The following is a 25,632-nucleotide window of genomic DNA, read 5'->3' as shown; positions in this document are numbered from 1 at the left end:
CCTACTTTGCTTTTCTTTTAAGATTGCTTTGGCTAGTCGAGGTCTTTTGTGTTTCTGTACTAATTTTAGGATTGTTTGTTCTAGTTCTGTGAAAAATGCTGTTGATATTTTGATAGGGATTGCATTAAATGAGTAGATTGCTTTGGGTAGTATAGACATTTTAACAGTATTTGTTCTTCCAGTCCATAAGCATGGAATGTCTTTCCATTTCTTTGTCATCTTCAGTTTTCCTTCCCATCCGTGTTTTATAGTTTTCAGAGTATAATCAACTGAGCACCCAGGTGCCTCAATGTAGTATTTTTTTTTTAAGATTTTATTTATTTGACAGAGACAGAGAGGGAGCACAAGCAGGGGGAGTGGGAGAGGGAGAAGCAGGCTTCCCACAGAGCAGAGAGCCCGATGTGGGGCTTGATCCCAGGACTCTGGGATCATGGCCTTAGCCGAAGGCAGACGCTTAACAACTGAGCCACCCAGGCGCCCCCCCTTCAATGTAGTATTTTTTTTAATGGAGTCTTTTTTTGGGGGGGGCGGGGGCAAAGGGAGCGGGAGAGAGAGAATCTGAAGCAGGCTCCACACCCAGCGGGGCTCAATCTCACAATCCTGAGAGATCATGAGCTGAAATCAAGAGTTGGATGCTTAACTGACTGAGCCACCTAGGTGCCCCTTTAGTGGAGTCTTTATCTAGTATTGGTATCAGAGTAATGCTGTCCTCATAGAATGAATTTGGAAGTTTTCCTTTCTTTTCTATTTTTTGGAATAGTTGGAGAAGAGTAGGTATTAATGCTTCTTTAAATGTTTGATAGAATTTGCTTGTGAAGCTGTCTAGGAGTTTTTTTGATTATTGATTCAGTTTCTTTGCTGGTTATCTGTCCCAAGTTTTCTGTTTCTTCCTGTTTCAGTTTTGGTGGTTTATATGTTTCTAGGTATTTATCCAGTTCTTCTAGGTTGTCCAATTTGTTGGCATACAGTTTTTCATAATATTTTATGATAATTTGTATTTCTGTGGTGTTGACTTATTTCTCCTCTTTCATTTGTGACTGTAATTTCCCTTCTTGATAAGTCTTCCTAGATGTTTATCAATTTTACTGATTTTTTTTTTTTTTCTTCAAAGAACCAGCTCCTGGTTTCATTGATCTGTTCTATTTTTTTTTAGTTTCTGTATTGTTTTTTTCAGCTCTAATCTTTATTATTTCCTTCCTTCTGCTGGCCTTAGGTTTTGTTTTCTTTAGCTCCTTTTTTTGTCAGATAAGGTTAATTGAGATTTTTCTGGAAGTAGGCCTGTAGTGCTATAAACTTCCCTCTTAGAGCTGCTTTTGCTGCATCTCCAAGGTTTTGGACCATTGTGTTTTCATTTTCATTTGTTTCCATGGACTTTATAAATTATTTCCTGGTTGATCCATTCATTCTTTAGTAGAATGTCATTTAACCTCTATGTATTTGTGGTCTTACAGATTTTTTCTTGTGATTGACTTCTGGTTTCAGAGCCTTGTGGTCAGAAGGTATGCATGGTATGATTTTGATCTTGAATTTGAGGTTTGTAATGTGATCTATTCTGGAGAGTGTTCCATGTGCACTTGAAAATACGTCTTCTGTTTTAGGATGGAATGTTCTGGATATATGTAAAGTCCATGTGGTCCAGTGTGTCATTCAAAGCCATTGTTTGCTTGTTGATTTTCTGTTTAGATGATCTGTTCATTGATGTGAGTGAGGTGTTACAGTCCCCTACTATTGTAATATTATCCATTAGTTTGTTTATTAACTGTTTTGTGTATTTGGGTGCTTCCGTATTGGGTGAATAAATATAATTGTTACATCTTGTTGGATTGTCCCCTTTATTATATAGTGTCCTTCTTTGTCTCTTGTTACAGTCTTTGTTTTAAAGTCTGTTTTGTCCAATGTAAGTATTGCTACTCTGGCTTTCTTTTGACATCCATTTGTGAGATAAATGGTTCTCCATTCCCTCACTTTCAATCTGCAGGTGTCTTTAGGTCTGAAATGGGTCTATTGTAGAGCCTTTTTGTTTTTTTTTTTACGATTTTATTTATTTGACAGAGAGAGACACAGCGAGAGAGGGAACACAAGCACGGGGAGTGGGAGAGGGAGAAGCAGGCTTCCCGCAGAGCAGGGAGCCCGATGCGGGGCTCGATCCCAGGACCCTGGGATCATGACCTGAGCTGAAGGCAGACGCTTAACGACTGAGCCACCCAGGCGCCCCAAGCCTTTTTTTTTTTTTTTTTTTTTTTAAACAACAGCATGTGAAAATGTAGAATCTTCTGAATTTCTGGTCATGCTGTTTGAATCATTCACATGCTCGTCATAATGAAGGCAGAAAAGGCCCTTTCAAGTAAAGACCTTGTTAATAAGAATAGCATAGATCGATGTAGCTGTTAGCTTGAGGTTAACTGTGCTAGAACAGACGAGGGTATGATCTACAAAAAGCAGAGAGTACATATGTAAGTAGAGGCAGGTAAATAAAAGAGTACTGATGTTTTTTATTTGGTTAAATCCTCTTGGGAGGTTGGATTTGAACATGTGTTGGTTCTACACTTTGTATTCTTATAGGTCCCACCTTTTACCCTGTCCTGAGAAGGAAATGCTCTCTGTTTTCTGCATCAGATTTTGGTAACAAAAGTTTGTCTATGGAACACTACATCAAAAACTAATGATGTATGGTGATTAACATAATAAAAAAAAAAGTTTGTCTAAGGAGAAGGGCCCCTTTAATACATAAAGCCAATTTATCATTATGGAATTTAGAAATTGCTTAAGCTTTCAAAGTCTGTTTTTTTTTTTTTTTTTTTTTTTTTACAAAGTTGCCCTATAAATTTGGAGGCAATGCTGTATTTTGTAGGGTTGTTTTAACTGTAACATGACAGAGCTAACCTAAAATATGGCAGGTCCACAGTGAAGAGTAGGTCTTATTGTCCCCAATTATCAGAGGCCTGCATTTTTTTAAAATATTTTTTTAAAGATTTTATTTATTTATTCATGAGAGAGAGAGAGAAGCAGAGGGAGAAGCAGGCTCCCAAGGAGCAGGGAGCCTGATGCGGGACTCGATCACAGGACCCTGGGATCATGACCTGAGCTGAAGGCAGACGCTTAACCATCTGAGCCACCCAGGTGCCCATCTTTTTTTTTTTTTTTTTTTTTTTTTTAAAGATTTATTCATTTTAGAGAGCATGCACGTGTGTGTGCAAGTGGGGGGAGGGGCAGAGGGAAAGACTCTCAAGCGGACTCCCTGTTGAGCCATAGCAGGGGTTGCAGGGCTCAATCCCATGACCCTGAGATCATGACCTGAGCCAAATTCAAGAGTCAGACACTCAACGGACTGAGCCACCCAGACACCCCCGCCCCCCGCCTTTCTCCGGAGGCCTACATTTTCAGATTTAAAAAGGCTTTTGTTGGTCCATGAAGAAAAAATTCTGGAAGAATTGATGGGAGGTGGAAAGGGATCGAGGAGAGTCAAAAACCATGATTCTTAGGCGTTGGACCCTGAAGAGTGGAGTCCTCATCAGTTGAGACTTATTAGAAATAAAAAGTCTCCGCTTCAAACCAGGCCTAAAAATCAGATGGGGTGTGGGGCTCAGCAATCTGGCTTCACAAGCCCTAGAGGTGATTTTGATGCGCTTTAACTGGCCTGAAGTTAGAGAAATCAGGCTGCAGGCCCTCCTGGTGGTCCAGTGAGGGGATGGTGATTCCTTCCCCAGAATGGTGGGAGGGAGTGGAGAGGAGCTGGAACTGGTGAGACTTAGTCATTCTCTTGGCTACTTATCAGACCAGGAAGCAGGCCATGAAGATGTAGAGGCCTGGGGTCTGGTGGACTGAACGGGGAGGTGAGAGGGGTTGCTGTCAACAGGAACCCAGAACCCACGCTGGCGAGGGGGTGTTGGAGTTCTGGGGAAGAGGAAGGCGAGTTTAGTTTTTGGACATGTAGAGTTTGTGTTGCCAGGGTTGATGTCAGCAAGCTGGAAACAAAGTACTAAAACTGCAGCACAGGTGAAACAATGGGGAAACCTATTTGTGAGCTGCCCGCGTGGAGGTGGCAGATGAAGTGGGTATTCACATCATTTTTCCAAGGACAAGGGTGCAGAGAAGAGAGCTGAGATTGACTGGTTTGGAATTGGATGTTGGCAATGATTGCATTCAGCTTCTCTTTCAGAAGTGTAAGTGTATATGTTTAGGAATACATGGTGATAATAGTTTTAAATAAAACCAGATTATCCCAATTTCGTTGGAGTTTTGTCATAATGCTATCTTTAGAGGCCCCATGCTGTGTGATTAGAGCCTGGTCTTGTACATCATTCGAGCTTGGGATCCAAGGCTTAGGCTTCTCAGGACAAGGTTCCTAGTGTTCTTTCCTCCGAGAGACAAGAAGTGGAGTCAGTGTTCCGAGTTGATGGTGGCCTGTGGCAGGCTGCTGGGTCTCTCTGTCTCAACTTCTTTATCGGTCAAAGAGGACGATTAGAGTTCTATCTCCTCCTTGTGAGGACGAGACAAGACCCCTCACAGCGGGGAAAACTTCACAGCTTCAGCCAAAGGATGCTTTTGTCTCCACCTGTGCTGTGGTTTTCATGGTGTTTGGTTGCATTTGTGGAGCAAAGGTCTTCTATTTGTAACAGATGTGCAGTATTGATAAGAGGAGATAATTGTAAGGAGTCCTGAGTCTCAGTTGGAGATGGATGGCTTTGTGGTTTTCAATGAATTATCAGTACACAGAAATATGTGTTTTATTAGGTTTGTGAGAAGGCAGAGGGAGTTGGCTCGGGAAGTTTGCATAAAAACAAGGACCAGACATTTAAAGAATTTATTTTATATCCAGCTCTGTTGTAGACTCCCATATTTTGCTGTAGTGGAAAGATGCTTCACTGAGATCATGAAAACTTAGTACATCTGTGCAGCATCTTCATTATATCTAGAACAATTTCACATCCACTGTTTCTAATTCAGTGTCGTTCAAGAAACATGTGTTCCTGTTTTTCACTGGGTTCTAACTGGGATGTTTTTCCTTAAAGGGACCACACACTTATATTGAGGAAATAACTTTGTAACTGCTACAAGTACAAGGAAGCTTCTAGGTTTGGAGACTGTAGCATCTCCCCCTCCCACACGGCCTCCCCCCAACTAGAAAGAAAAGTGATCTACGTGTATTTGTAGGGAACGTGTGTGTGTGGTTTCTATGCCACTTCACAATACCGATTTTATTCCTTCGGTCTGAGATCTCTTTCATACTGTTTGTATGTGTTCCGAGAAGTGGTGACAGAATCCACGGTCAAAAGTTTCACTGCAGAGTTACTAAGGGCTTTAATTGAACCTTTCACTGGGTTTTAGAGAAGAAAAGTGAGATGTTCGTATGTGGCATGTCACCTCACTTCAAGCGTAGAGCTTGAACTTCATAGATTTGATGAAATTATATGGGACTCCAGGAAATAACGTTTGTAATCTCCACGCATAGGAATTATTCTGTAATTCACAGTTTAGCCAGTGTTATTTGCGGTTGGGTCAGGTTTGAACGCCACCAGTTTAGTTCGGCACTACCCTCCCAGCTCTCCTGCGACTACTTGCATCTTTCTGGGAAGTTGAGCGGCTGCCATGGCTGAAACTGTGAGCCAGACTTAGGTAATTTTATTAGTCTAGAAAAAGTATTACACTCCTGCAGCTGTTGTTGTAGGTCCTGACCATGAAAACAAAAACCGTCTCAGTTACCCGGGATCCATGAGAAATTGGCAGTGGCCCAATGTAAGTCCATGTATTTTGGACTCTAAATTATATTTATCTTCATATGGGCATCCCCTGGTTTAGGGCACGCAGCTGGGGAGCAGCCTGACTGTATGAGGCGGTGGGGGTGGGGGAGCCTCGGGTACCACCCTTAACTAGGAAGCCTGATCCAGTTAATTGGAAGACTGTATAACTCCTGGATGTTAAACACTCTAAAAGGGATAAGGAGAGCGTCCAAGAAATCAGAACCATAATAAAATACACTTGTCCCATATATTCAGCCCGGCTTTCCTGGTTTTGTCTGTCGTCTCATAGTGTAAATTCCCACAGGTCTTTCTCTTGCAATGACAGGCTAGTTATTGTGGGTGGGTTGGTAATTTGGTGGTGATGGACTTTCTTGTTAGATAGAACTTTTATAGATCACTACGAAAACTAATCATGGGACTTGGCATTTAATTGCTAGGAGTGGTGCATATGTGGAATACCCAGTCTTGCTAATGTGTGCCAGTCAGTAAATGACCGTCTAATTTTCTGAATTTCAGTGGTTCTGTGAGTGGGAGAAAACTGCACTACTGTGTCTCTAGAAGCCCCTGGGCTATTAGCAGAGCACTTAGCAAGTCTGAGTAATTATCCCATTGAGTCTGACTGATTCTTTGGGTCAGAGTTTCTAGTCCTTGGGGTCCTTGGATGTACTTCAGGGCATCTGTGAAGGTGGGTGGGTGGGGGAGAAAAATCACATCTTTGTTTTCACAATCTCCAACCAGAAAGTGGCTTTTTCTTCAGTCGTGAAAATGGGCAGCATCACATATTGTCAGCACCTGTGGCTTTGGCAAGTAGAAATCACATTTGTGTACTGCACTGTGGGAGATCGTTTAAACTATCACTTACGCTCATCATTGCTTAGAAAACTGCAGTAGCTCTTACACCTGCTACTGTGTCTTGTTATGTGCGTTAAGAAGCACACATTTACTATTCTCACGGTTTTGCTGCTTAAATATTTTTATATCTGTGTTTCAACACAATTGATTTTCTTTGTAAGTATTTTCTTCGTCAGAATCCTTCAGAAACACTGAGAGGATCTGGATTGCTGAAGCAGTCCATGACACTTAAAAGCTCCCAGACTCCTGTCTTGGATGGCACCCTTGTAGCTCTCTCCTCTCACTCTGAGATCAAATTAGTTAACGTTTAAAAAAAAAAAAAAAGTCAACATATTTGGCTTCTGCTTCCTAGCATGAATTGTCTTTTATTTTGGGGGCTCTGACCTTCCCCCATTTTGGGGCTCTTGGAGTGAATTAAAAAAATACGACCATCCGCCATTTCCGGGTAACCTTTCTTAATGGGCCCCGTAGCAGTCCCCTTTAAGACTGCTTACTGCAACCAAGTGTTTATGGCCAAAATGGTTTCCCTTACAAATTTCAGGTAAGGGTATACAGTGCTCTGTCTGTTGATATTATTTACTTTAGCTATGGGAGAGATGATGCTGTGTGACTTGTATGAATTTCATTTAGCTCTTCATTGCGTTACCATGGCAAGCATACCCTAGTTTTATTTTAGAACTTGATATCCAAGGTTAAAACCTTATTATATCTATTGGACTATGTAAAACTGCCCAGAGAAAGAAAGCCTGGACACCAGGCCATTCCTTGCCCCATCTCATCACCTTTTAATGGGCTTCATGCAGTTCATTCAGTGAGCTAGGGGGTGGGTTTTGAGCTCCTCTTGAATAACACCGTTCCTCACTTCTGGGGTGTTAGGAACAGGGGAAGCATTGCCCATGTGAGACTGCAGTCTCTGTCCCAGACACTCTTCCCCGTTGGTCTTATGGCCCAACTTCCAGTGGTGTTCTTCTGTAAGCTCATGAATTCAGGAGCGAGCTTGCATTTTGTTGCATGACCCATCCAGGTCACCAGTATTGACAACACTGGTGTTTGAAATAACTCCTAGAGGCCTAGCAGAACTTGAGCAAGTACACAGTAGGTGTCTGTCCATAGAGGCAGATTCTCTGTTTCAGGATCGATTTGAGACATGGGATGCTGCTCTGTGAGTGGAGCGGTGTGTGTGTGTGTGTGGCCAAAGATGATTTTTTTTCCCTCCCCTATTAAGCAGTTTTGTCTGTTTGACCACCTCACCAGGTCCCTGGGAGCTGGTCTGTCTCATTTTTAGCCAAAAAAGCAGGTATAAGATAGGGACTGCGTTATTAGGCTCTGGAGCAAAACTACTGGGATGGGGAACCTGGCTCTGCTCCCATGAGCTATGTGACCCTGGCAAATCACTAGCCTCTCTGTCTTTGTAGAATGGAGATATTATAGTACCTTCTGCAGAGGGTGGTTGTGAGGATTAAATATATGTGGGCTAAGTGCTTACAGCAGGGCCTCGTATAGAGTTAGTGTGAAATGGGTGTTGCTGGGTGCACACTTCAGTCACCTGGGGGAGTTGTGAGAAACGACACCAGGTATTGGGGACTCTCATCCTAATGAAATCAGGAGCTGGGGGGCGGGGGGTTATCACCTTGTTCAGAGCATCCTAGCAAGTCACTGACAGAAGTGGAGGAGGGATTTTGATGTCTTCTGTTCCATGGGTTTAAGTGAAAGATCCATCTGTCAGCTACAGAAGCAAGAGATCTTTGTGTAATGAATAGCTGCCTTTCACGGGGCATCTTTGAAGTTGTCTGACCTTTTTTACTTTGAGGCCAGATGCCGTGCAATTTAAAAAATTTAATTTCTTTAGATTTATAATACCAGACTCCATTCGGTTGGCATTGATTGACTGCCTTTTAACAGTTTCTGAAAAATGGGATTTCTGACATGTCTTCAAGGTCTCTTCTCCTTTTCCTGTAAAGGCTTATCACCCATGCCCGAGACTCCAGCCAGGGGCTCTTTTTTCATTTGGGGTGATGGCTTATCAGCTACTGTGATGACAGTGGTCTTAGGAACCAGAAATAAAGTTTGCCTGTAAAATTCTAGCTCCTGCAGGTGGAAGAGGCCTGATTGTCCAGTCAAGCAAGAGAGGGAGCAGTATCCCTGTTAGACAGATGAGCCCATGAAAGGGGGAATAACTTGCCCAAAGCTGTTTTGTTTATGGAATGCCTTCTAGCTTTCTTCAGGGAGTTGTAGTTGCTAGATATCAAGAAGTTGGTGTGTGTAAGCTGGGAGTTCATCGCTCTGTTGTACGGTACAAGTGGAAAGCTTCACAGAAAGGAAGAAGGGTAAAGAAGGAAAGGTCATCTGTGTGGCTGTTGTGGGGATAACTGCCATGGGGAGGATCGGGGCTTGGGTCTCCCGCTGCTGTAAACCTTACAGGGGAGCATCCTGTGACCCGAGACACGTCCTCTACGGGGCTGTGTGAGAGGGTGGGAGCACGTTCAAAGACTCAGCTTCGTATTCAAACCCTAGGTGGTCCTCCATGGGCTTTTGACCTCGTGGCCACTGGGGCTCAGAGTTGATCTTGGCTTTCTCCCAGCCTTGGCTGGATGGAAGACAACTACACTTTCGCCCTTCTGCAAAAGCCACCTTGTCTTTGAGGCTTGTATTATGCACTCTCCTGGTCACCTCCCTACCCTCTTGTCCCCGAGTTCATGTAAGACTTTGGAAGCAGCCACTTGGTGCCTGAGCTTTCAAGTTCCATGTCCATCTTTACATATTGTGTAACTTTCCAGAAGTTGTTAATCTTTCTAAGCTTCTCTGCTTCCTCGGTTATAAAAAAAAAAAAAGGATCCATACATATCTCATAGAGTTTTGTTTTGGTTTGGTTATTTGGGTTTTTTTTGGATAAAAAGATATATGTATATAAAACTCCTTACCTGACCTGTAGTCAACACTTAATACTAGCTATTAGGATGATGGCTGATAACCCCAAATGCTACCTCTATTACTGCAGTCAGCATCTGAATGGCCCTTCCGCATACCAGGAATCAAGTTGCTTCCAGCAACCCTTATTTGAAGGCCTTCCACTTTACCAAACCATGCTTTTGGCTGTCATGTGGACTTCATCATTGTCTGGAATTGTTCCATATCCAAAATTTAAAAATTCATTTAAAAGGACTGGACTCTTTCTCAACTCCCTCATTCACTTAGTCTGTGTGTGTTCTTTGATTTCCTTGAGACCCCATCCCTGTCTTCTCTGGCCATCAGACCTCTCAGGGCCTCACTCCCTTCCTGTTCAGTCCTGACTCCATGGAGCACCACTCCCAGCATGTCACACGGGCCCCCTTCTCCGTCTTGTTGCACTTGTGCTGCAGACACCTAGTCACTGATCAGTCCTCCCCTCTTCTGGGGGGTTCTTGGGGCTGAGCATCAGAGGATGCAGCTGCATAGATTCATTATTGGGTGCTGCCATGGCTTGCTTGGTCTGCAACCTGGATTGGGTAGTCAGAGCTGTTCAGCTGTCCTTGTAATCTTGTGCTTGCCTTCGTCTCTTCTGCAAAGGCTGTTTTCCACCTTTACTGCTCCTCTCATACCTTATTTTTACTTTAGAGAGAAAATGGAGGCATGAACTCCTAGCTTCCTGCCTATGTTTTTTTACTTTGTTTTCTTCCCCCTCTGTCATATTATGCTTGACTTTGTGTCCTTCTTTGCTTGGTACAGACACTTAGGAATTTGTGCAGAATGAAAAACTGCAGTCTCTAGCCCTGTGCTGCTTCCTTAATTGGAAAACCAGGTTGTAACCCTGTTTCTCTCTGCATCTTGCTGACCCAGGAGAGTCAGGATAAGTTCCTTCAGTGCTCAGGGCCTTGCATTTTAAGTGAGGCTGTTATATTTGTTTAAATTTATTAAAGGATGGCAGTCTATTTTGAGATACAGCCATTCCCTTTGGGAATTATAGATGGATTAAAATTATGTTCCTCCCCAATATATCTATTGGTATTGAAGCAACAAAACAAATACTCTGCTGGGGTGGGGAGTGGGGCAAGTTCTGACCATCAGTGGCTCACAGCCTAGTGGAGGAAGCAGGTGGGTAAGAAGGCCTTGAGCAGTTTTGAGGTGGCTTTTTTTTTTTTTTTTAAAGGTTTATTTACTAGAGAGAGAGCTTGAGCAAGTGGGGGGGGGGAAGAGGGAGAGACTCTTTCAAGCCAACTCCTCGCTGAGCGTGGAGCTCATTAACTCGGGGCGATCCCAGGACCCATGAGATCTTGACCTGAGCTGAAACCAAGAGTCGATCACTTAATCAACTGAGCTACCCAGGTGTCCCAAGGTGGCTTTTGAAGTGGACTTGCAAATGCATTTGCTTTCTCAGATCTAAACATCTATGAATGTCTGGATGGTGGTGGTGGTGGTAATAATATCACAGTTATTTTGTCTTCTCGTTTGGAGCATCTTGCCGTTGGGGTAGGGAGGTAGGTGCTTGGTTGAGAAGCATCCAACCCGAAGACAGCTTCTGGCAACCAGGGGCTTTCTGCAAGACTGGTGCTCAGTCTTGTAAATAGCCATTGGCCTGGGACTCATAAGGCTTATTGCCAGGAATGCTGCCCTTGGTTTTCTCCTTATCTGAGCTCTTCCTGGTTTGAAGGAGAATGTATTGATTTCAGGTTTTGGCTTTTCTGTCATTGTACTTATCCCTTCTGTATGTGTATTTGAAATACCAAAATAAAACCTCCCTGCAGGCTTCTGAAGACCGGATAAGAGAACAGATCCTGCTGTGGAAATGAGTTGTTGATTGTGTATAGGCCAGATAACTTTGACCATAAATTTGGAAACTAGTGGTTGGTACCAGAACAATTCTTAAATTACTGGTCCAAACCCCTCGTGTGAGAGGATTGCCATTGAGTTCCCTTCCATAACAACCTGCTATTCATACATTTAAAAAATGTCCTTAGTGTTTTTTGTGTATAAGGTACATTGCTAGGTACTGGGAGGGATTTGTAGAGTTGACTGCCATGGCCTGGGAAGGCTTTATGGAGGAAGTAGTGTTTAAAAGTTGGGCTCAACAGATCTCTTCACAATATAAAAAAAAATGGCTCTTGGAGCCAGAAGGAAGTAGCTTGTTCATATTTTCCTCCTAAAGTGAAATTTCCTTTGTGTCAAGTAGTTCACAAAATGAAAACTTCTTTGAACAAACTTGCATATTAGTAATTTTCTAGTAACTTGAAATACCAGCTTGGAAGAGTCAGGATTTTAAATTTTTTTAAGTAATCTCTATACCCAACGTGTGGCTCAAACTCACAACCCCAAGATCGAGAGTCGCATGCTCTACCTACTGAGCCAGCCAGGTGCCCCAGGAGAGTCAGGTTTTTTGTTTTTTTTTAGAAACTTTTCCCAAAGCAACTTCTATATCCTCCTATAAAATATTTAAAATGTGGGCTGAAAGTGATTTCAATCTAATAGTTTCCACTTAATTTGTGCATCAGAAAACATTTGAGTTGAGACTTCATGCCCAGAAATCTTTTAAATTCAGGTTACTTGAGGCTGTAAATTTACTATGCTTTTTAGTAAGTCCTACTCAAATCCGAAGTCTTTTTGCCTACGATAAGCCTAAGTATAAAGGGCAGTAGAATTAGAGGTACGGTTTGTGGAATGGCTTTGAATAAAGAAGAGTGAATGGTTGAGCCTTTGTGTCTTGGGGAATAAATTATAGCCCATTGATGCCATACTAGCAGTGGAAATGGGGCAATAACATCATACAGTTGCTTTCTGATTGCTTGGTCAGTAGCCACTCTTGTCTCCCCCAGCTTTTCTGGACGAATCATCTGAATCCTTAGAGAAGTTCAGTGACTTGTTCCCAGTCACAGCACAAGGACCAGGGCTGGGATTAGGTCTCTTGATTCCTGGGCTTTTTCTAATATAGGGGGGAAAAAAAAAGTGGGGGCGGGGAGAGAGACCTACTGGAATTTCAAGTATTCATCAAGGGTTGTTTTTCCCCAGCCTCATGGGAGCTCTAAAAGAATGTTGAGATATGGCTCTTGCTTTCAGGAAGCTTCTATAACACAGTTTTCCGTGAATTTCCAGCCAACAGCCAGTGCCCCATCTAGCAGGCCTCTTTGTTTCCTTTTGTGGTCTCTATTCTGCTTTGTTTTCTTGACTTGCTCTATTCTATATATTATTTATCTTGAAAGGTGCTTCAGACCCCCCACTGCCGCCACACATTTCCTTTCTTTTAGCAAACATTAAAGGTTGCTAATGGAAAGTAAATTCTAAAAGTAGCCATACAGAGGACATGGCTATTATTCAGATGAGTCAAATCTTGGTTGGAAAAAAATTTTCATACCCTTAAAGTTGAGTATGTTTTTGATGTCTCCCTTTTCTGGGGGGAGGGGGGGAATCCTTAATTATGTACAACTTATTTTTCAGTGTTTCACTTGTAAATATTGCTGTTCTGGTTTGCTTGATGTTGACAAAAGAAGGGAGGCACCTTCAGAAGAAGCTTTGCTCTGAGGTCAGATAAACTGTTTGATGGGAGAGGCTCCTTCCAATGGAGTGTGCACAAATTCAGGATAACTGGATAATAAGATTTTGTGATTGTGAGAGTTTTTAAGGTTAATTCAGGTGTGGACATGAAAGAGTATTATGAAATGCAGCATTTTCCTCACTAGTATCTCATTGCCTGATGTCACATGGATTTAACTGCATTTTCTGGCATTCCTTGTGAATGAACATATATAGGAATGTTCCTTGTAACTTATAAACTGCTATAAATGTTGGCTAATTGCTTGATTTGGAGGAAATTGCTCATCTGTGTTCATTGCAACCTAGTTAAATCTGTCAACAAATGCTGAGAACAGAGTGGGTGCGAAGCCTGTGTTCTGGCTTCTGTTTGTATTAAAGAATAAACATAGTCCCTGCCCTCAGCTCACAGATTCAACTTGGAATTGTGTAAATACGCGGTATGGCACTCCAGAAGAGGAAAATTTTCATACTAGTGTTATTCTGTGATTTCAGACAAGGTGGTCATGGTTATGATGCTGCTCTTGTGATTGCAAGCCAAAACAGATTTTGTCTTGCTTTGAAATCCTCCCTGTTTTACCTAGGGTGATCTTTGTTATATTTTATCTATCACTGTAGTCACTGTGCAGAATTCTAACACATAACATGGAGAAGTTGTGCCTATTCTCAAAGACTCTATGTGGTAAATGAGAAATCCAAAAAGTGAAAGTAAGTTTGGTACTTTATGTAACTTGTGGGCATTTTAAAAGGAAGAACTTATGGTATCTGGGAAACTTGGATGTTGAATGGCAGTAGAAAAATAAGGAAATCTAGGTGCGTTCAGGTCGTTGGTCTTCTAAGGTTAATGTCCTATACTCATATTTTATTTTCTTTTAAGTGAAAATGATAGGCAGTTTTCTCCCTTTAGAGAATTTCAGACGCTGGTCTGGAGGCTGGTCTTTTCTCTCTTCCTCAAAAGTATATAATTTAAAGAAATGGCAGCTGAAGTGACTTTTGCACTCGGGTAGACTCATTTGAAGTTTCTCCAGGTCACAGTTTGAATAGGTCTTAGAATATAAATTTAAGCTTTTCCCCTTGACTTGCTATTTATGGAGGAAAGCAGGAACTGGAAAGAAAAATTATAGTGGCTATCTGATAGCCTCTTTCACTTGACTCAAGACCACTGATGTGGAAGATACGACAATCCTGAAAACAGCTGAGCTCCCCAAAGTAGGCATCCAAGATGTCTGGCATGAGATGCCTGAGTCAGTGTGTCTTAGTCCTTGTCCTGTGGGATGTGTCTTCCCAGTGGCACAGCAGATCTGCTGTGGGTTGGAGATGACCAGGGTGATGGATCACGGGCAGCCTCACCGCCATGGTGGGGCCTGAGCTAGTCTGTGATCCAGAGAAGCGTGGGGCTTCTGGACAACTCACCAAGGGACCGTGGCCAAGCTCTGTTGGCATGTTTTATTTTTCTTTATTTTTTAAAATATATAGTCTTTGTGAAATGACAAATCCTGAAGGTTGGTTGATTTTTGGCAAAGAAAATATCTGTGCTTAGCAGGCATCTATTATTGAATTTTGTCCACCATTTTTTACACAGCATTTTGCAGTGTTTTAAGCATGACCGTCAAGAGAAATTTGTGTTTCCGTAGTTACCTTGTAGAAGCACACTGTGGTCCTCTTCCCAGATTCCGTGCTTGCCCTTCAGGTGAAACCCAAATCTTTACACCAGGGTTCACTGAAGTAGCATTTTAAAGAAGAATTAGGCTGTAAGCCATGCCCCTTTTGTGTGTAGAGACTTGTTTATAAGGTGATTTAACCCTATCAAACTTCACTATAGCTTTCTCCAAATTCTGCTTAAAGATACTATCCTCCTGGTATCTCTAGGGTGGGTTGGTTTGTTGATTTTTGTTTGTTCATTTGTTTGATTGCTGTTGCCCAAACCTTTCATTTTCTGAGAGGAGAGGCAGAGCAGTGGGAGGAGGAGGACCCTTGCTAGGAGTTTGCAGATTTGGATTTGGGCCCTGCTATTAATTAGCTGTGTGACCCCTGGGCAGTCAGCCTTCCAGGGTCTCTGTTTCTTCATCAGGGAAACAAAGGACTTGGAAAAATAAATACAGGCCTGGACCAAATGATAAGAAGGTCACTGTGTGTGCTAATGTTGTGTGACTCTGAATGGCAGTACTTAGGGACTGCTCTCTCTCTGCCCCCACAGAGGCTCTGCTTCACTCTGGGGTTGAGCAGTTGTGTGGGGTGCTACACCAAGGCCATTTCAAGCATTCAGGCTCAATAGGCAGGTGGGACCCTCTTCTACACACGTGTTTCTCCCTCTTAGCCCCTCTCCCCCTCTTCTTTCTTCCAGGAGCAACCTGCCTGCCTTCCACCTTCCTGCCCTTAGTGCATTAACAAGGTTGTGATGGGTAACACAACCCACTCGGATTTGTTACTGCTGGGAGTTGTCCAGCCATCTCATCTGAGTTACTGGAGGAAAAAGAGAGCTGCAGGAGACTCCATGATGAAATAATGGTCCTTTTGTCTGTCTCTTGCTATAGGGATGGTTTTAGGTTTCATCTTAGGCCTGGGCTATTGTGTTGTTTTTCCATGCTCAGTACAACCCTGTTTAAAAATGCAGCTTATCATTTTAAGGATTCAGCTGTAGTGCCACAGACTGTTCTACTTTCCTCCCCATCCCCCCCAAAAAGTCCTAACCATATGTAGTAAAAACACACTGTTGTGTATGCTGTTTGATTGGGGCTCCTAACATCAGCTTTAAAATGTGTTTCTGTTGTATTTATTTTGCAAATGCTTATAAGGTATGTTTTAATCTGATAAACTTCCAAAATGTTTTCCTTGCGGTTATATAATCAGTAGCATCTGCAAAACATGCCTTTAACCGTGTAGCTTTATTCTTAACCATTATCTTGTTGATTCTCCGTTCTCATGTTTTCTTTTGATGAGCTGGGGTTAGATCTGAATTCCTGTGCCAGACATCTTACAGTAATGTGCCCAGATTTAGCCTTGTAACCTTAATTCGATGTGGAATGCTGAGAATGCCCTGGGGGTGTGTGTGTGTGTGTGTGTGTGTGTGTGTGTGTGTGTGTAACTTTTATAACAATACAGTGAACTTCTGATCACTTCATTAAAAGTTATAAAACACTCCTTGTGTCTTTAACATTTAGTTCCCCATCTTAGTTTCTTCACAGAAAATTACTGTAAGACTCAGGGTACCTTTACATTTTCCTAAGCAATCTGTTAGAGCCCAAGTTACCTTTTATGTCAGTATGTAAGTTCAATTCCAGCTCACAACCCCTAATTCCTCTTCCCTCCCCTCCTTTTCTCTTTAGAAGCAAAGAGTGTGGAAAATGTTAAAAGCTGTGCTGAAGAAGAGCCGTGAGGGAGGAAAGGGAAGCAGGAAAGAAACAGGTATGTACAAGCAGGTGTCCATGGGGCCGTGACACCTGTGCACTCCAGGCTGGGTGGGCACCATTGCATTGGGAATGGGTCTGAGGAGTGTTCTGGGTTAGGACGCACATAATACTGGAAGCTATGAGAAACTAAATGTATTTGTGAGCTTTTTTTTTTTTTTTTTTTTTTTAAGATTTTACTTATTTTAGAGACCGTGAGAGTGAGATAGAGCACGAGTGGGGTGAGGGGCAGAGGGTGAAGCAGACTCCCCGCTGAGCAGGGAGCCCAATGTGGGACTCGATCCCAGGACTCTGGGATCATGACCTGAGCCGAAGGCAGACACCCAACTGACTGAGCCACCCAGGTGCCCCTATTTCTGAGCTTTCTTATGGGAAGTGACTTTAAAAATTGAGTTTGGGTTATGAACCAAATCCTTCCCCAGAAGACTTGTAAGGTTCATAATTTTAACAGATCATTCAGATCCAGAGGCAGTCAGAGTTATAGACATGGAGGGATAGCAGGTGTGTCCAGGAATTTGGTTTCTAGAAAGCCCTTTCCCTTTTCCCACACGTGATTGCATTTTATGTTTGACCAACTGCTGGCTGACTGGTCCTCATCTTTTGAGTATCAAATTTTCCGCCTAACAGGTGTAGCCTCACTCAGTGCCAGACTGCTAGTTTTCATTATGATGAGAGCTACTTCATTTGGCTTGGATTTCATTCCTGTTTATAGACTTCTGGTGCTTATGTGGTCCTTGTGACTCTTCATTGCATTCCATGTGATAAACTCTTCTAACGTTATTTTGGTGACCACTTAGTGGCCTATTTTTCTAGAAAAATTACATATTGTTTACCATTATTATACAATAAAAATCTGTTAGCATGGATTAATTTCCCCAAAATGTGCTATTTTACTCTGCAAACTTATGATAATCCAGAGTTGGAAAGTGGCTGGTTTTCTGAGTTACTGTATATTGAATAACACTTCAGTTTTGATTTCTATTAAAGTATAAATCCACTTATTACTAAAACATCACTGAATTATAGTTAACTTTTCATTTGAAAAGATCTTGTAATACTTTTTATTACATATTATGTGTGTATATAATTACATAATATATGTAATGTTATGACAATGTTAATATCTGTTGTTTCTGTACTTACATCATAGAATAAGAGGGCTTATACTTTTTAGTTATATGGAACTTAGACAAATTTTGTTATCCCTTAAACCAAAAAGTCTGCAAACGGCAAACTTACGTTAAAAGTAGTCTTTATTGTAAAGTTACTGTTAAGATTCCATCAGAAGCTTTTCATTAATCCCTGCATAAGCTGATACAAAGAATTCAGTTTTTAACGATAGAAACAAGAAACCATAGTCAGCTTTTAACCTTAAGAAACCAACCCCTACCTTTGAATAATTAATTAGAATTGTTACTATGGAGAATTTTCAGTTCACACAATTTCTGTCCAGGAGGACATTCACCCTCTGCTGGGTCAAGGCCAAAATATCCTTCTCTTTATTTTTCTGAAAGCGGTTTAAAAAAATTCCCGCCCTCCCCCCTCCCCCCCCCCCCCCCCCCCCCCCCCAGTTTTGGCTCATCTGACATTCATCCTAGGGACTTTGTTACTTGCTTCTTTAGATGTCTTTGTAATTTCCAGCATAAAGTTAGGTCCTAAGCTGTCTGTCTGGCTGGAGCCGCCCAATGAGTGGCCTGGGTCTCCAAGCCAAAACTCCCTACTTAGTAATGGAGTCTTTCACAACAGACCCACCATCCTCTTTGACCAGTGCCAGTGAAATAACAAACAGTACAGTAATGATTTGGGGCACCCTGCCTTTCAGAATGGCCAGACAGTGAACATAGTTTGCATTTGTAACTTTTCCCATTTTAGAACATGTGATTTTGGGTTTATTCCCCTCTCTGGTCCTTAAGAGCAACTACTGTTTTTTCTGAATCATTTCTTCATAATAATTCCCACACTATGGTTTTTCACTAATGCAAACCAACTTGAAAAAGCAATGGGAACATTTCTAATAAAACATCTGTATGGTATGTGCCTTTTTTCTCTTAACTAGAACCTGGTTGTGTTAGTTGGGGAACAAGGCAGATGGAATTTTAAATCTTGATGAAGTTATGTCACAAGATGATTGGGGAAAATACTTGGAATTTGACCATTCATATGTTGAGCTCTGTGCCAACTCTCATTATATAAGTAGATCATAGCTAAGTTTCTGTGTAAATTAAAGTTAGCTAATCTATGGAGACTGCCCTGAAACTTGAGTAATAATATCTCCTGCAATATGGAAAAATTTTGCTCTACTGTTTCCAATTAAAACCAATCTTTGTTGCAAAGACAAAGGAAAATTCATTTCTATGTACTTGAACTAACAATTATAGAAATTTAGGAAATATTTTTGTCTAAAATATTGAGCTCAGCATTTTATATATCCTTTGTAGATTTTTACAATCTTGAACCCCCCCCTTTTTTTTATCGAATTGGCTTTGAGAATTTAGAAAACAATCACTGAGTTAAATTTAGTACTTAAAACAAACATTTTTCAGAAATATTGAAAAGTTGTTATACCTTCAGTTCCTATCCCTAAAAGAAAATGTCCCATGTATCTACTTTAAATTACTGGCAAAATTTTAGCAGGTATTGAAATTTAAGTTACATGTATATAAGGGTATTTGAAATATATATAGTATTAAACTATTGAACCCTGAGTGAACTCTAAAAATAGCAAAATTCTTTTTTTTTTTTAACCTAGGAAATGCTTACAGCTAAGCAAAACGTGTTTTCTGAAAGCTGTAGAATTGTGTCAGAGAATACAATATTAAAAACTTGAAAATGTTTTTGGGGAAAGTACATTTGCCTTGTCCCCACTATTCCATCAGTGCAAATGAGCACTGTGTTTCTCTTGACCTTGAGTTAGGACTGAGGCAGCAAAAATCAATATTAAACCACAGTGTGGGGAGAGCTAGATGAGGGCATGTGTGTGTGTATATATATATATACATATATATATATATATTTTTTTTTTTTTTTTTTTTTCCCCTCTCCCTGCTCTTATGTTAGGACCTTGATTTTTTTTTTTTTTTTAAGATTTTTATTTATTTGACAGAGAAACAGCGAGAGAGGGAACACAAGCAGGGGGAGTGGGAGAGGGAGAAGCAGGCTTCCCGCGGAGCAGAGAGCCTGATGTGGGGCTCAATCCCAGGAACCTGGGATCATGACCTGAGCCGAAGGCAGACACTTAACGACTGAGCCACCCAGGTGCCCCTAGGACCTTGATCTTAAGCAAATGTGGTATTTATTTTGAGGCTCTCCAGAGAGGAGAGACCATGTCTTTTTATTTTAAGTGACCTTTGCTATCAAAAAACTTTTGTGTTACTATTATTAAACCTATTTAATTTAAAGATGAAATAATTAAGTATATTGAGAGTATTCTGATACAAATCTGGACCAAAATAAGAGTTTAGAGTTGATATAAGAGCAGTGTAGGGAATTAATATCTTTTCTGTACAACAACACTATTTAGATAATGCATGGGGAAATGTCCCATTTTATAATAGAAACAAAAACTTTAAATATTAACCAAAAAAAAAAGTGTGCAAAACTTACATTGAAGAGAAGAATAAAACTTTGCTGAAGCACTTAACAGAAGAACAATGTTCCCAAATGGGCAGATGCAGTATTTTAAACCGACTCTCTCTTATGGAATTACCTATGCATTCTATTTAATCCCTAATGAAATCCCAACTATTTTATTTTTAAAGACCTTGTTCTTTTAGAGCAGTTTGAAGTTCACAGAAAAACTGAGTAGCAGGTACAGAGATTTCCCATGTAGCCTCTGTCCCCACTCATACGTAGTCTCCCCCAGGATCAACACCCCCCACCAGAGTAGTACATTTGTTACAACTGATGAACCCACACTGACACATCATAATCACCCAAATTCCACAGTTTACATCAGGGTTCATTCTTGGTATGGTACATTCTGTGGGTTTGGACAAATATGTAATGATCTGATCTGTATCATACACAGTATTTTCACTGCCCAGAAAAGTCCTGTCATTTTTTTTTTTTTTAAACTTGACATAACCAGTTGATCTAAAAATTCATCTGGAAGAGAAAATGCTTAAGAATAGCCAAGGAAAAACTGAAAGTGTGGGGCAAGTGTTTCTAAATGGCTGAACCTGGTTCCCATGCCTGGCTTCTAGCTGCAAGAGAGGCTGGACAAATATGTATTTTGACTTCTTAGCTTCTATAGGGTAAAGTGGACTTCACCTCCCACCAAGGCATGCGCTGTGGAGGATTCTTCTGTCATCGACATTGGCAGGTCCCTCTACCACAAAAACCAAGCACAGATATTTAGTATAGCTGATTAGAATAGCTACTGTGTCCACCTAGTAAATGATTTGGCTAGTTTTTTGGACTTTTTTTTTTTCCTATTGGTCTCCAAGAAATGAATACTGATTTTTACCTAACATCTTTAGTATAATTATAGCTCACAGCTGATAACAGTTTTTGTTTTTTCTTTTAATCCCAGAGATATTGGCATCATTCTGGAAGCATTAGGCAGGCAAGACCCATTGCCTTGTGAGAGAGGGTTGGTCCCTCTCCCTCTATATGCATTCCTTCTCCTGTCCTCTGCCAATCTTGAAACCATAGCCTTTTGCCCTATCCAACTTTTCTAGTTGCTCTGTTTTGGTGTGGAGGTGGCTCCATGTTGAGTCAGAAGAACAAAGTTTGGTGAACTTTTAATTGTGGTACTGCCTCAATTAAAATATAGACTGATGGGACACCTGGGTGGCTCAGTCGTTAAGCGTCTGCCTTCGGCTCGGGTCATGATCCCAGGGTCCTGGGATCGAGCTCTGTGTTGGGCTCCCTGATCGGCTGGGAGTCTGCTTCTCCCTCTCCCCCTGCTTGTGTTCCCTCTCTCGCTGTGTCTCTCTCTGTCAAATAAAATCTTTAAAATATATATATATATATATAGACTGATGAAGGAAGGGTTGCTTAATATGCCAAAATAATTGTTTATTAGTCTTTCCCTTTAGTTTAATTATTTGTGTTCTTTTTTTTCCAGCAGGGGGGCTTAGTTTGAAGTAATTTACTTAAAAAAAAAAAAAAGACATTTGACCTTCACCTTTTCATCGTTAAAACCCAGCTGGTTGGCTAAGTGCACTTATAATGGTGTTAATTAAGACATTGGATAGTCTCTAAACTTGAGTGTGTACTGAATTAATCTGTTAGCTTTGCATCTAATCCTTCACTTTGAATTTGTAGTAAAAGCAAGCTGTTTGCCTCTAAAGTTTAAAAGCCATTGATGTGATTGTTAAATGTGGTATTTTAAGCCATTCCAGGCTGCAGTCTGGTTTTCAGTGGTACCTTCTAAAAATGCCTCAATACAAACGATGCTTTGTTTTATCCGGAAAATATGAAGCTGCTTTTGATTATTCTGTGCTGCATTGCCCATTTTCTGTGGTTGTGGACTATTATTTAGGAATTTAGTGCAGTGACTGTCTTGCTGAGCTACGGATATTTGGTATCTTGTTGTTAACGGACTCCAAAAATGTTTCCCAAGCAACAGAACAGGCAGAAATAATTCAATCTAACGTATTGTATTTCGCTTTACCAGGGCACTTAAGCAAATTCTGTAAAATATTGGGGCAGGGTATAAACACAGAATAGAGGCCAAGCTGGCTTTTGGTAGAATCAGGAACACTGTTCCGTCTGGTTAGCTTGGTTCCTTCACCAGTTTCTCTTTGTTGTCTCTTATACCTGTCTCAAAGTCTAGAAAAAGCAGACTGTGGAATTAGAAGTCACAGACTCCAATCCCAGCTTGATCGCCTCCCGGTTTACATGAGTTGGGACAAGTTCCTTAGCTTGACGAAGCTGCCTTACAAGGATGTCATCAGGGCTGAATAAGAGAACCTTTTTGCAGAAGCGTCTCACTCGACACCTGACTTCTGCTTGATACTCTGCAGACCTTTCCTTTCCTGAGAAAACTGTGTGGTGCCTTGAACAAACAAAACCATTGTAAGACTTCTTGTTCTTTCCCAGTTGAAGAAAAGGCAGGACTGCTCTCAGGCAGAGGAGTGATGTTCTGAAAGCTTCTTTCCATGACTTCCCATCTTCAAATACAGATTCTGCCATCATCCTTGCATACTGAAGTCTTTTGTGCCATCCTGACCCTTTTCCTCATAACAAAACTGTGAAAGCTGAGTCCTTGGTCTCTCATATGGTGGTTTATACTTGGAAAATCCATTATTTTACCTATCAGCCTATATCAAGTACTGGCATTTTATCCTTTTTCTTTGTGAAGTTAAACCAGAAGACTTTCTCCCTTGCTAAAGAGATTTTGGGAGTCAGTAAGCAACTTTAAGAATAGATTTCTAAGTACAGTTGATAGAGTTCCTGGGATGTTTCATTTCAACACATCCTTAATTAATGAAGGTCTTCCTATGTAGAAGGCTCTGCCTTCCATCCTCTTTGTAGCTTTCCCATGTGTTTTAGGGAAATAGAAAGGATGAAAGAGAGAAGGAAGAGAACAGATACTTAGCATTTGTCATGTGTCAGGCGTCTACATGTCATGGACCAAGCTGGTTCATCCTGAACGGCCTGTTTCCTGTGAAGGGCATAATTAGAGAAAGCTCTGGACAGAGAAGGTGAAATCAAGATACCTCCTGGATTTTCTGTTTTCTGGCTAATAAGCCCCCCCCCCCCCCTCCAGCAAGTCACAGCCTATCTGAATCATAAAGTTTGTAGCAGAATTCTCAAACAACATTTATTTGGGTTCCTCTTTGTATGTGCACTTGTCCCCAGAACAACGCAGAGGTTATGGATTCCAGCCCCCATATAGTTGAAAATCTACATATAACTTTTGACTCCCCAGAATGTAAACTAATAACCTATTGGACTGGAAGCCTTACTGATAAAAAACAATCTATTAACACATATTTTGTGTTATTTACTGTATTATAATCTAGAAAAAAGTTTGCTAAGAAAATATGGGGAAGAGAAAATACATTTACAGTACTGACTGTATTTATTGGGGGAAAAAAAACCACGTAGAAGTGGACCTGTGTAGTTCAAACCCGTTCTGTTCAAGGGTCAACTGTATATGTGTAAACGCAGTAGGAAACTTACTAGGGAACATAAAATAACAGTTCAGAGTCTCATTTTTTGGATCAAATCTGATTTTATTATATACATATTAAAAAAAAAAAAGCTGGGGCGCCTGGGTGGCTCAGTTGTTGGGCATCTGCCTTCGGCTCAGGTCATGATCCCAGGGTCCTGGGATCGAGCCCCGCATCGGGCTCCCTGCTCCGCGGGAAGCCTGCTTCTCCCGCTCCCACTCCCCCTGCTTGTGTTCCCTCTCTCGCTGTGTCTCTTGCTGTGTGTCTCTCTGTCAAATAAATAAATCTGTAAAAAAAAAAAAAAAAAAAAAACAAAACTGCTTTTCTGTAAAATAACCCCAAAACAATGGTCTTATTTTCTATATACCTAATTTTCAAAGAGGCTTGTCATGTGTAGTTTCTAATTCCCATAAAAACTCTATATCTGAATTTTCATGTGACCATTTGCTTTTTTAAAATTATATATACACATGTATGTGTATATATAATTTTTTTTTTTTTTTTTTTGAAAGAAATTGAGAGCAAGTGGAGGTGGCCAGGGAGAGGGAGAGAGACTCTTAAGTAGGCTCCACAGCCAGCAAGGAGCCAGACATGGGGCTTGATTTCACGGCACTGATATCATGACCTGAGCTGAAATCAAGAGTTGGTTGCTTAACCGACTAAGCCACCCAGAAGCCTCCCATTTGCATTTTCTAGGAGGAGAATTCCAAGGTTTTATTTCTATTCTACAGAAATATAGAAAACTTGATTTCATATAATCTATTGGCAAATGTAGTTTGTAGTGGGGAGGTAGGCTACTAAAGATTTGACCTAGATTGACTTTTTTTTTTTCTGTGAAGGATGATCTAAGCTTACTATTCGTCTTAAGAGGATGAGGCTTCGACCTTGAGTTGTCCTGCAGCTGATGGGTGGCCACCAAGGCTAACCTGTTGCGTAGCATTAGCCTTGGTGTGGAGCCTCAAATTGAGAAACCTTTATTCACATCTGAAATCACGGAGTTGGAAAGTAGAGTCTGTGTGTCTCCACCGTCTGGTGAAGACTCTTTCTGGCTTGTAGTTACCTTCTTCCTGTGTCCTCAAATGACAAGAGCGAGCTCTCTGGTACTTCTTCTGACAAGGACACTAATCCCATCACAAGGGCCCCACCCTCCTGAGGTCAGTTAAAACTAATTATCTTCAGGGGCCCCATCTCCAAATACCATCACATGTGGGTTTAAGGCTTCAATATACAAATTTTCAGGAGACACAGTTCAGTCCGTAGCACTTGTCTCTTTTCTGATTATAAATGTAATACTGTATTTCACTGACTATAAAACATACCATATTTCATGTACCTCTAAGGAAGAAAGAGCTACTGTCAATTAACTAACATGATACTTTATTACTTAAAATTTTTGCCTTACTGAAGATTTCCTTTAGAGTTATTTTTATGTATCTCAATCTTTTTCATAAAACTGAAGGCAAAGAGGGGACCCTGGGTGGTGCAGCTGGTTGGGGATCCAACTCTTGGTTTTGGCTTGGGTCGTGTGTGATCTTTCGGTCATAGGATTGAGCCCCAAATCGGGCTCTCTGCTTGGCATGGGATCTGCTTGGGATTCTCTCTCCCTCTCTCTCTGCCCCTCCCGCTCGTGTGCTTGTGTGTACATACTCTCTCTCTCAAATAAGTAAGTCTTAAAAAACAAAAAAACAAAAAAAAAACTGAAGGAAAATATAAACAGGTTGGTTAAAGCATTTCTAATTTATATTCAGAGTCTAATTCTTGTCATTTTTTTTAAACCTAGTTGTCAATATCCATTTTTCTCCACATTACATTTCTACCATCCTTTCATGATCTCAAAAGGAGATTTTAATGGAAAGCTTTCAGATATAATTCAGGATTCTTTTGCCTTCCACAGCTGACCTTAAGTGATCTGTTGACTGAAACCTGGAAAGGGCTAAAATTGTCACTCTACCAGACGTGACAACCCAGGTTTGCAGTCAGTGGGTACGACGTTATGATCACTGCCTGGGTGAT

The 25,632-nt window shown here is 41.1% G+C and overlaps 1 protein-coding gene across 5 annotated transcripts in view; it reads left to right on the top strand.

Annotated features, from left to right (window-relative positions):
- Positions 1-25,632, top strand: part of TANC1 (tetratricopeptide repeat, ankyrin repeat and coiled-coil containing 1) — a 229,918-nt gene that overhangs the window by 60,939 nt on the left and 143,347 nt on the right. For all 5 annotated transcript variants that reach the window (XM_032410013.1, XM_032409996.1, XM_032410005.1 and 2 more), the window contains one exon: positions 16,418-16,496. In XM_032410013.1, coding sequence (XP_032265904.1) covers positions 16,418-16,496 — 79 coding nt within the window. The remainder of the gene's footprint in view (positions 1-16,417; positions 16,497-25,632) is intronic.

The sequence above is a fragment of the Phoca vitulina genome, unplaced genomic scaffold (genome assembly GCF_004348235.1).
Source record: "Phoca vitulina isolate PV1807 unplaced genomic scaffold, GSC_HSeal_1.0 scaffold1, whole genome shotgun sequence".
NCBI classification, from domain to species: Eukaryota; Metazoa; Chordata; class Mammalia; order Carnivora; family Phocidae; genus Phoca; species Phoca vitulina.
The sequence above is the reverse complement of the archived record's forward strand: the minus strand, read 5'-3'. Positions and strand labels throughout refer to the sequence as shown.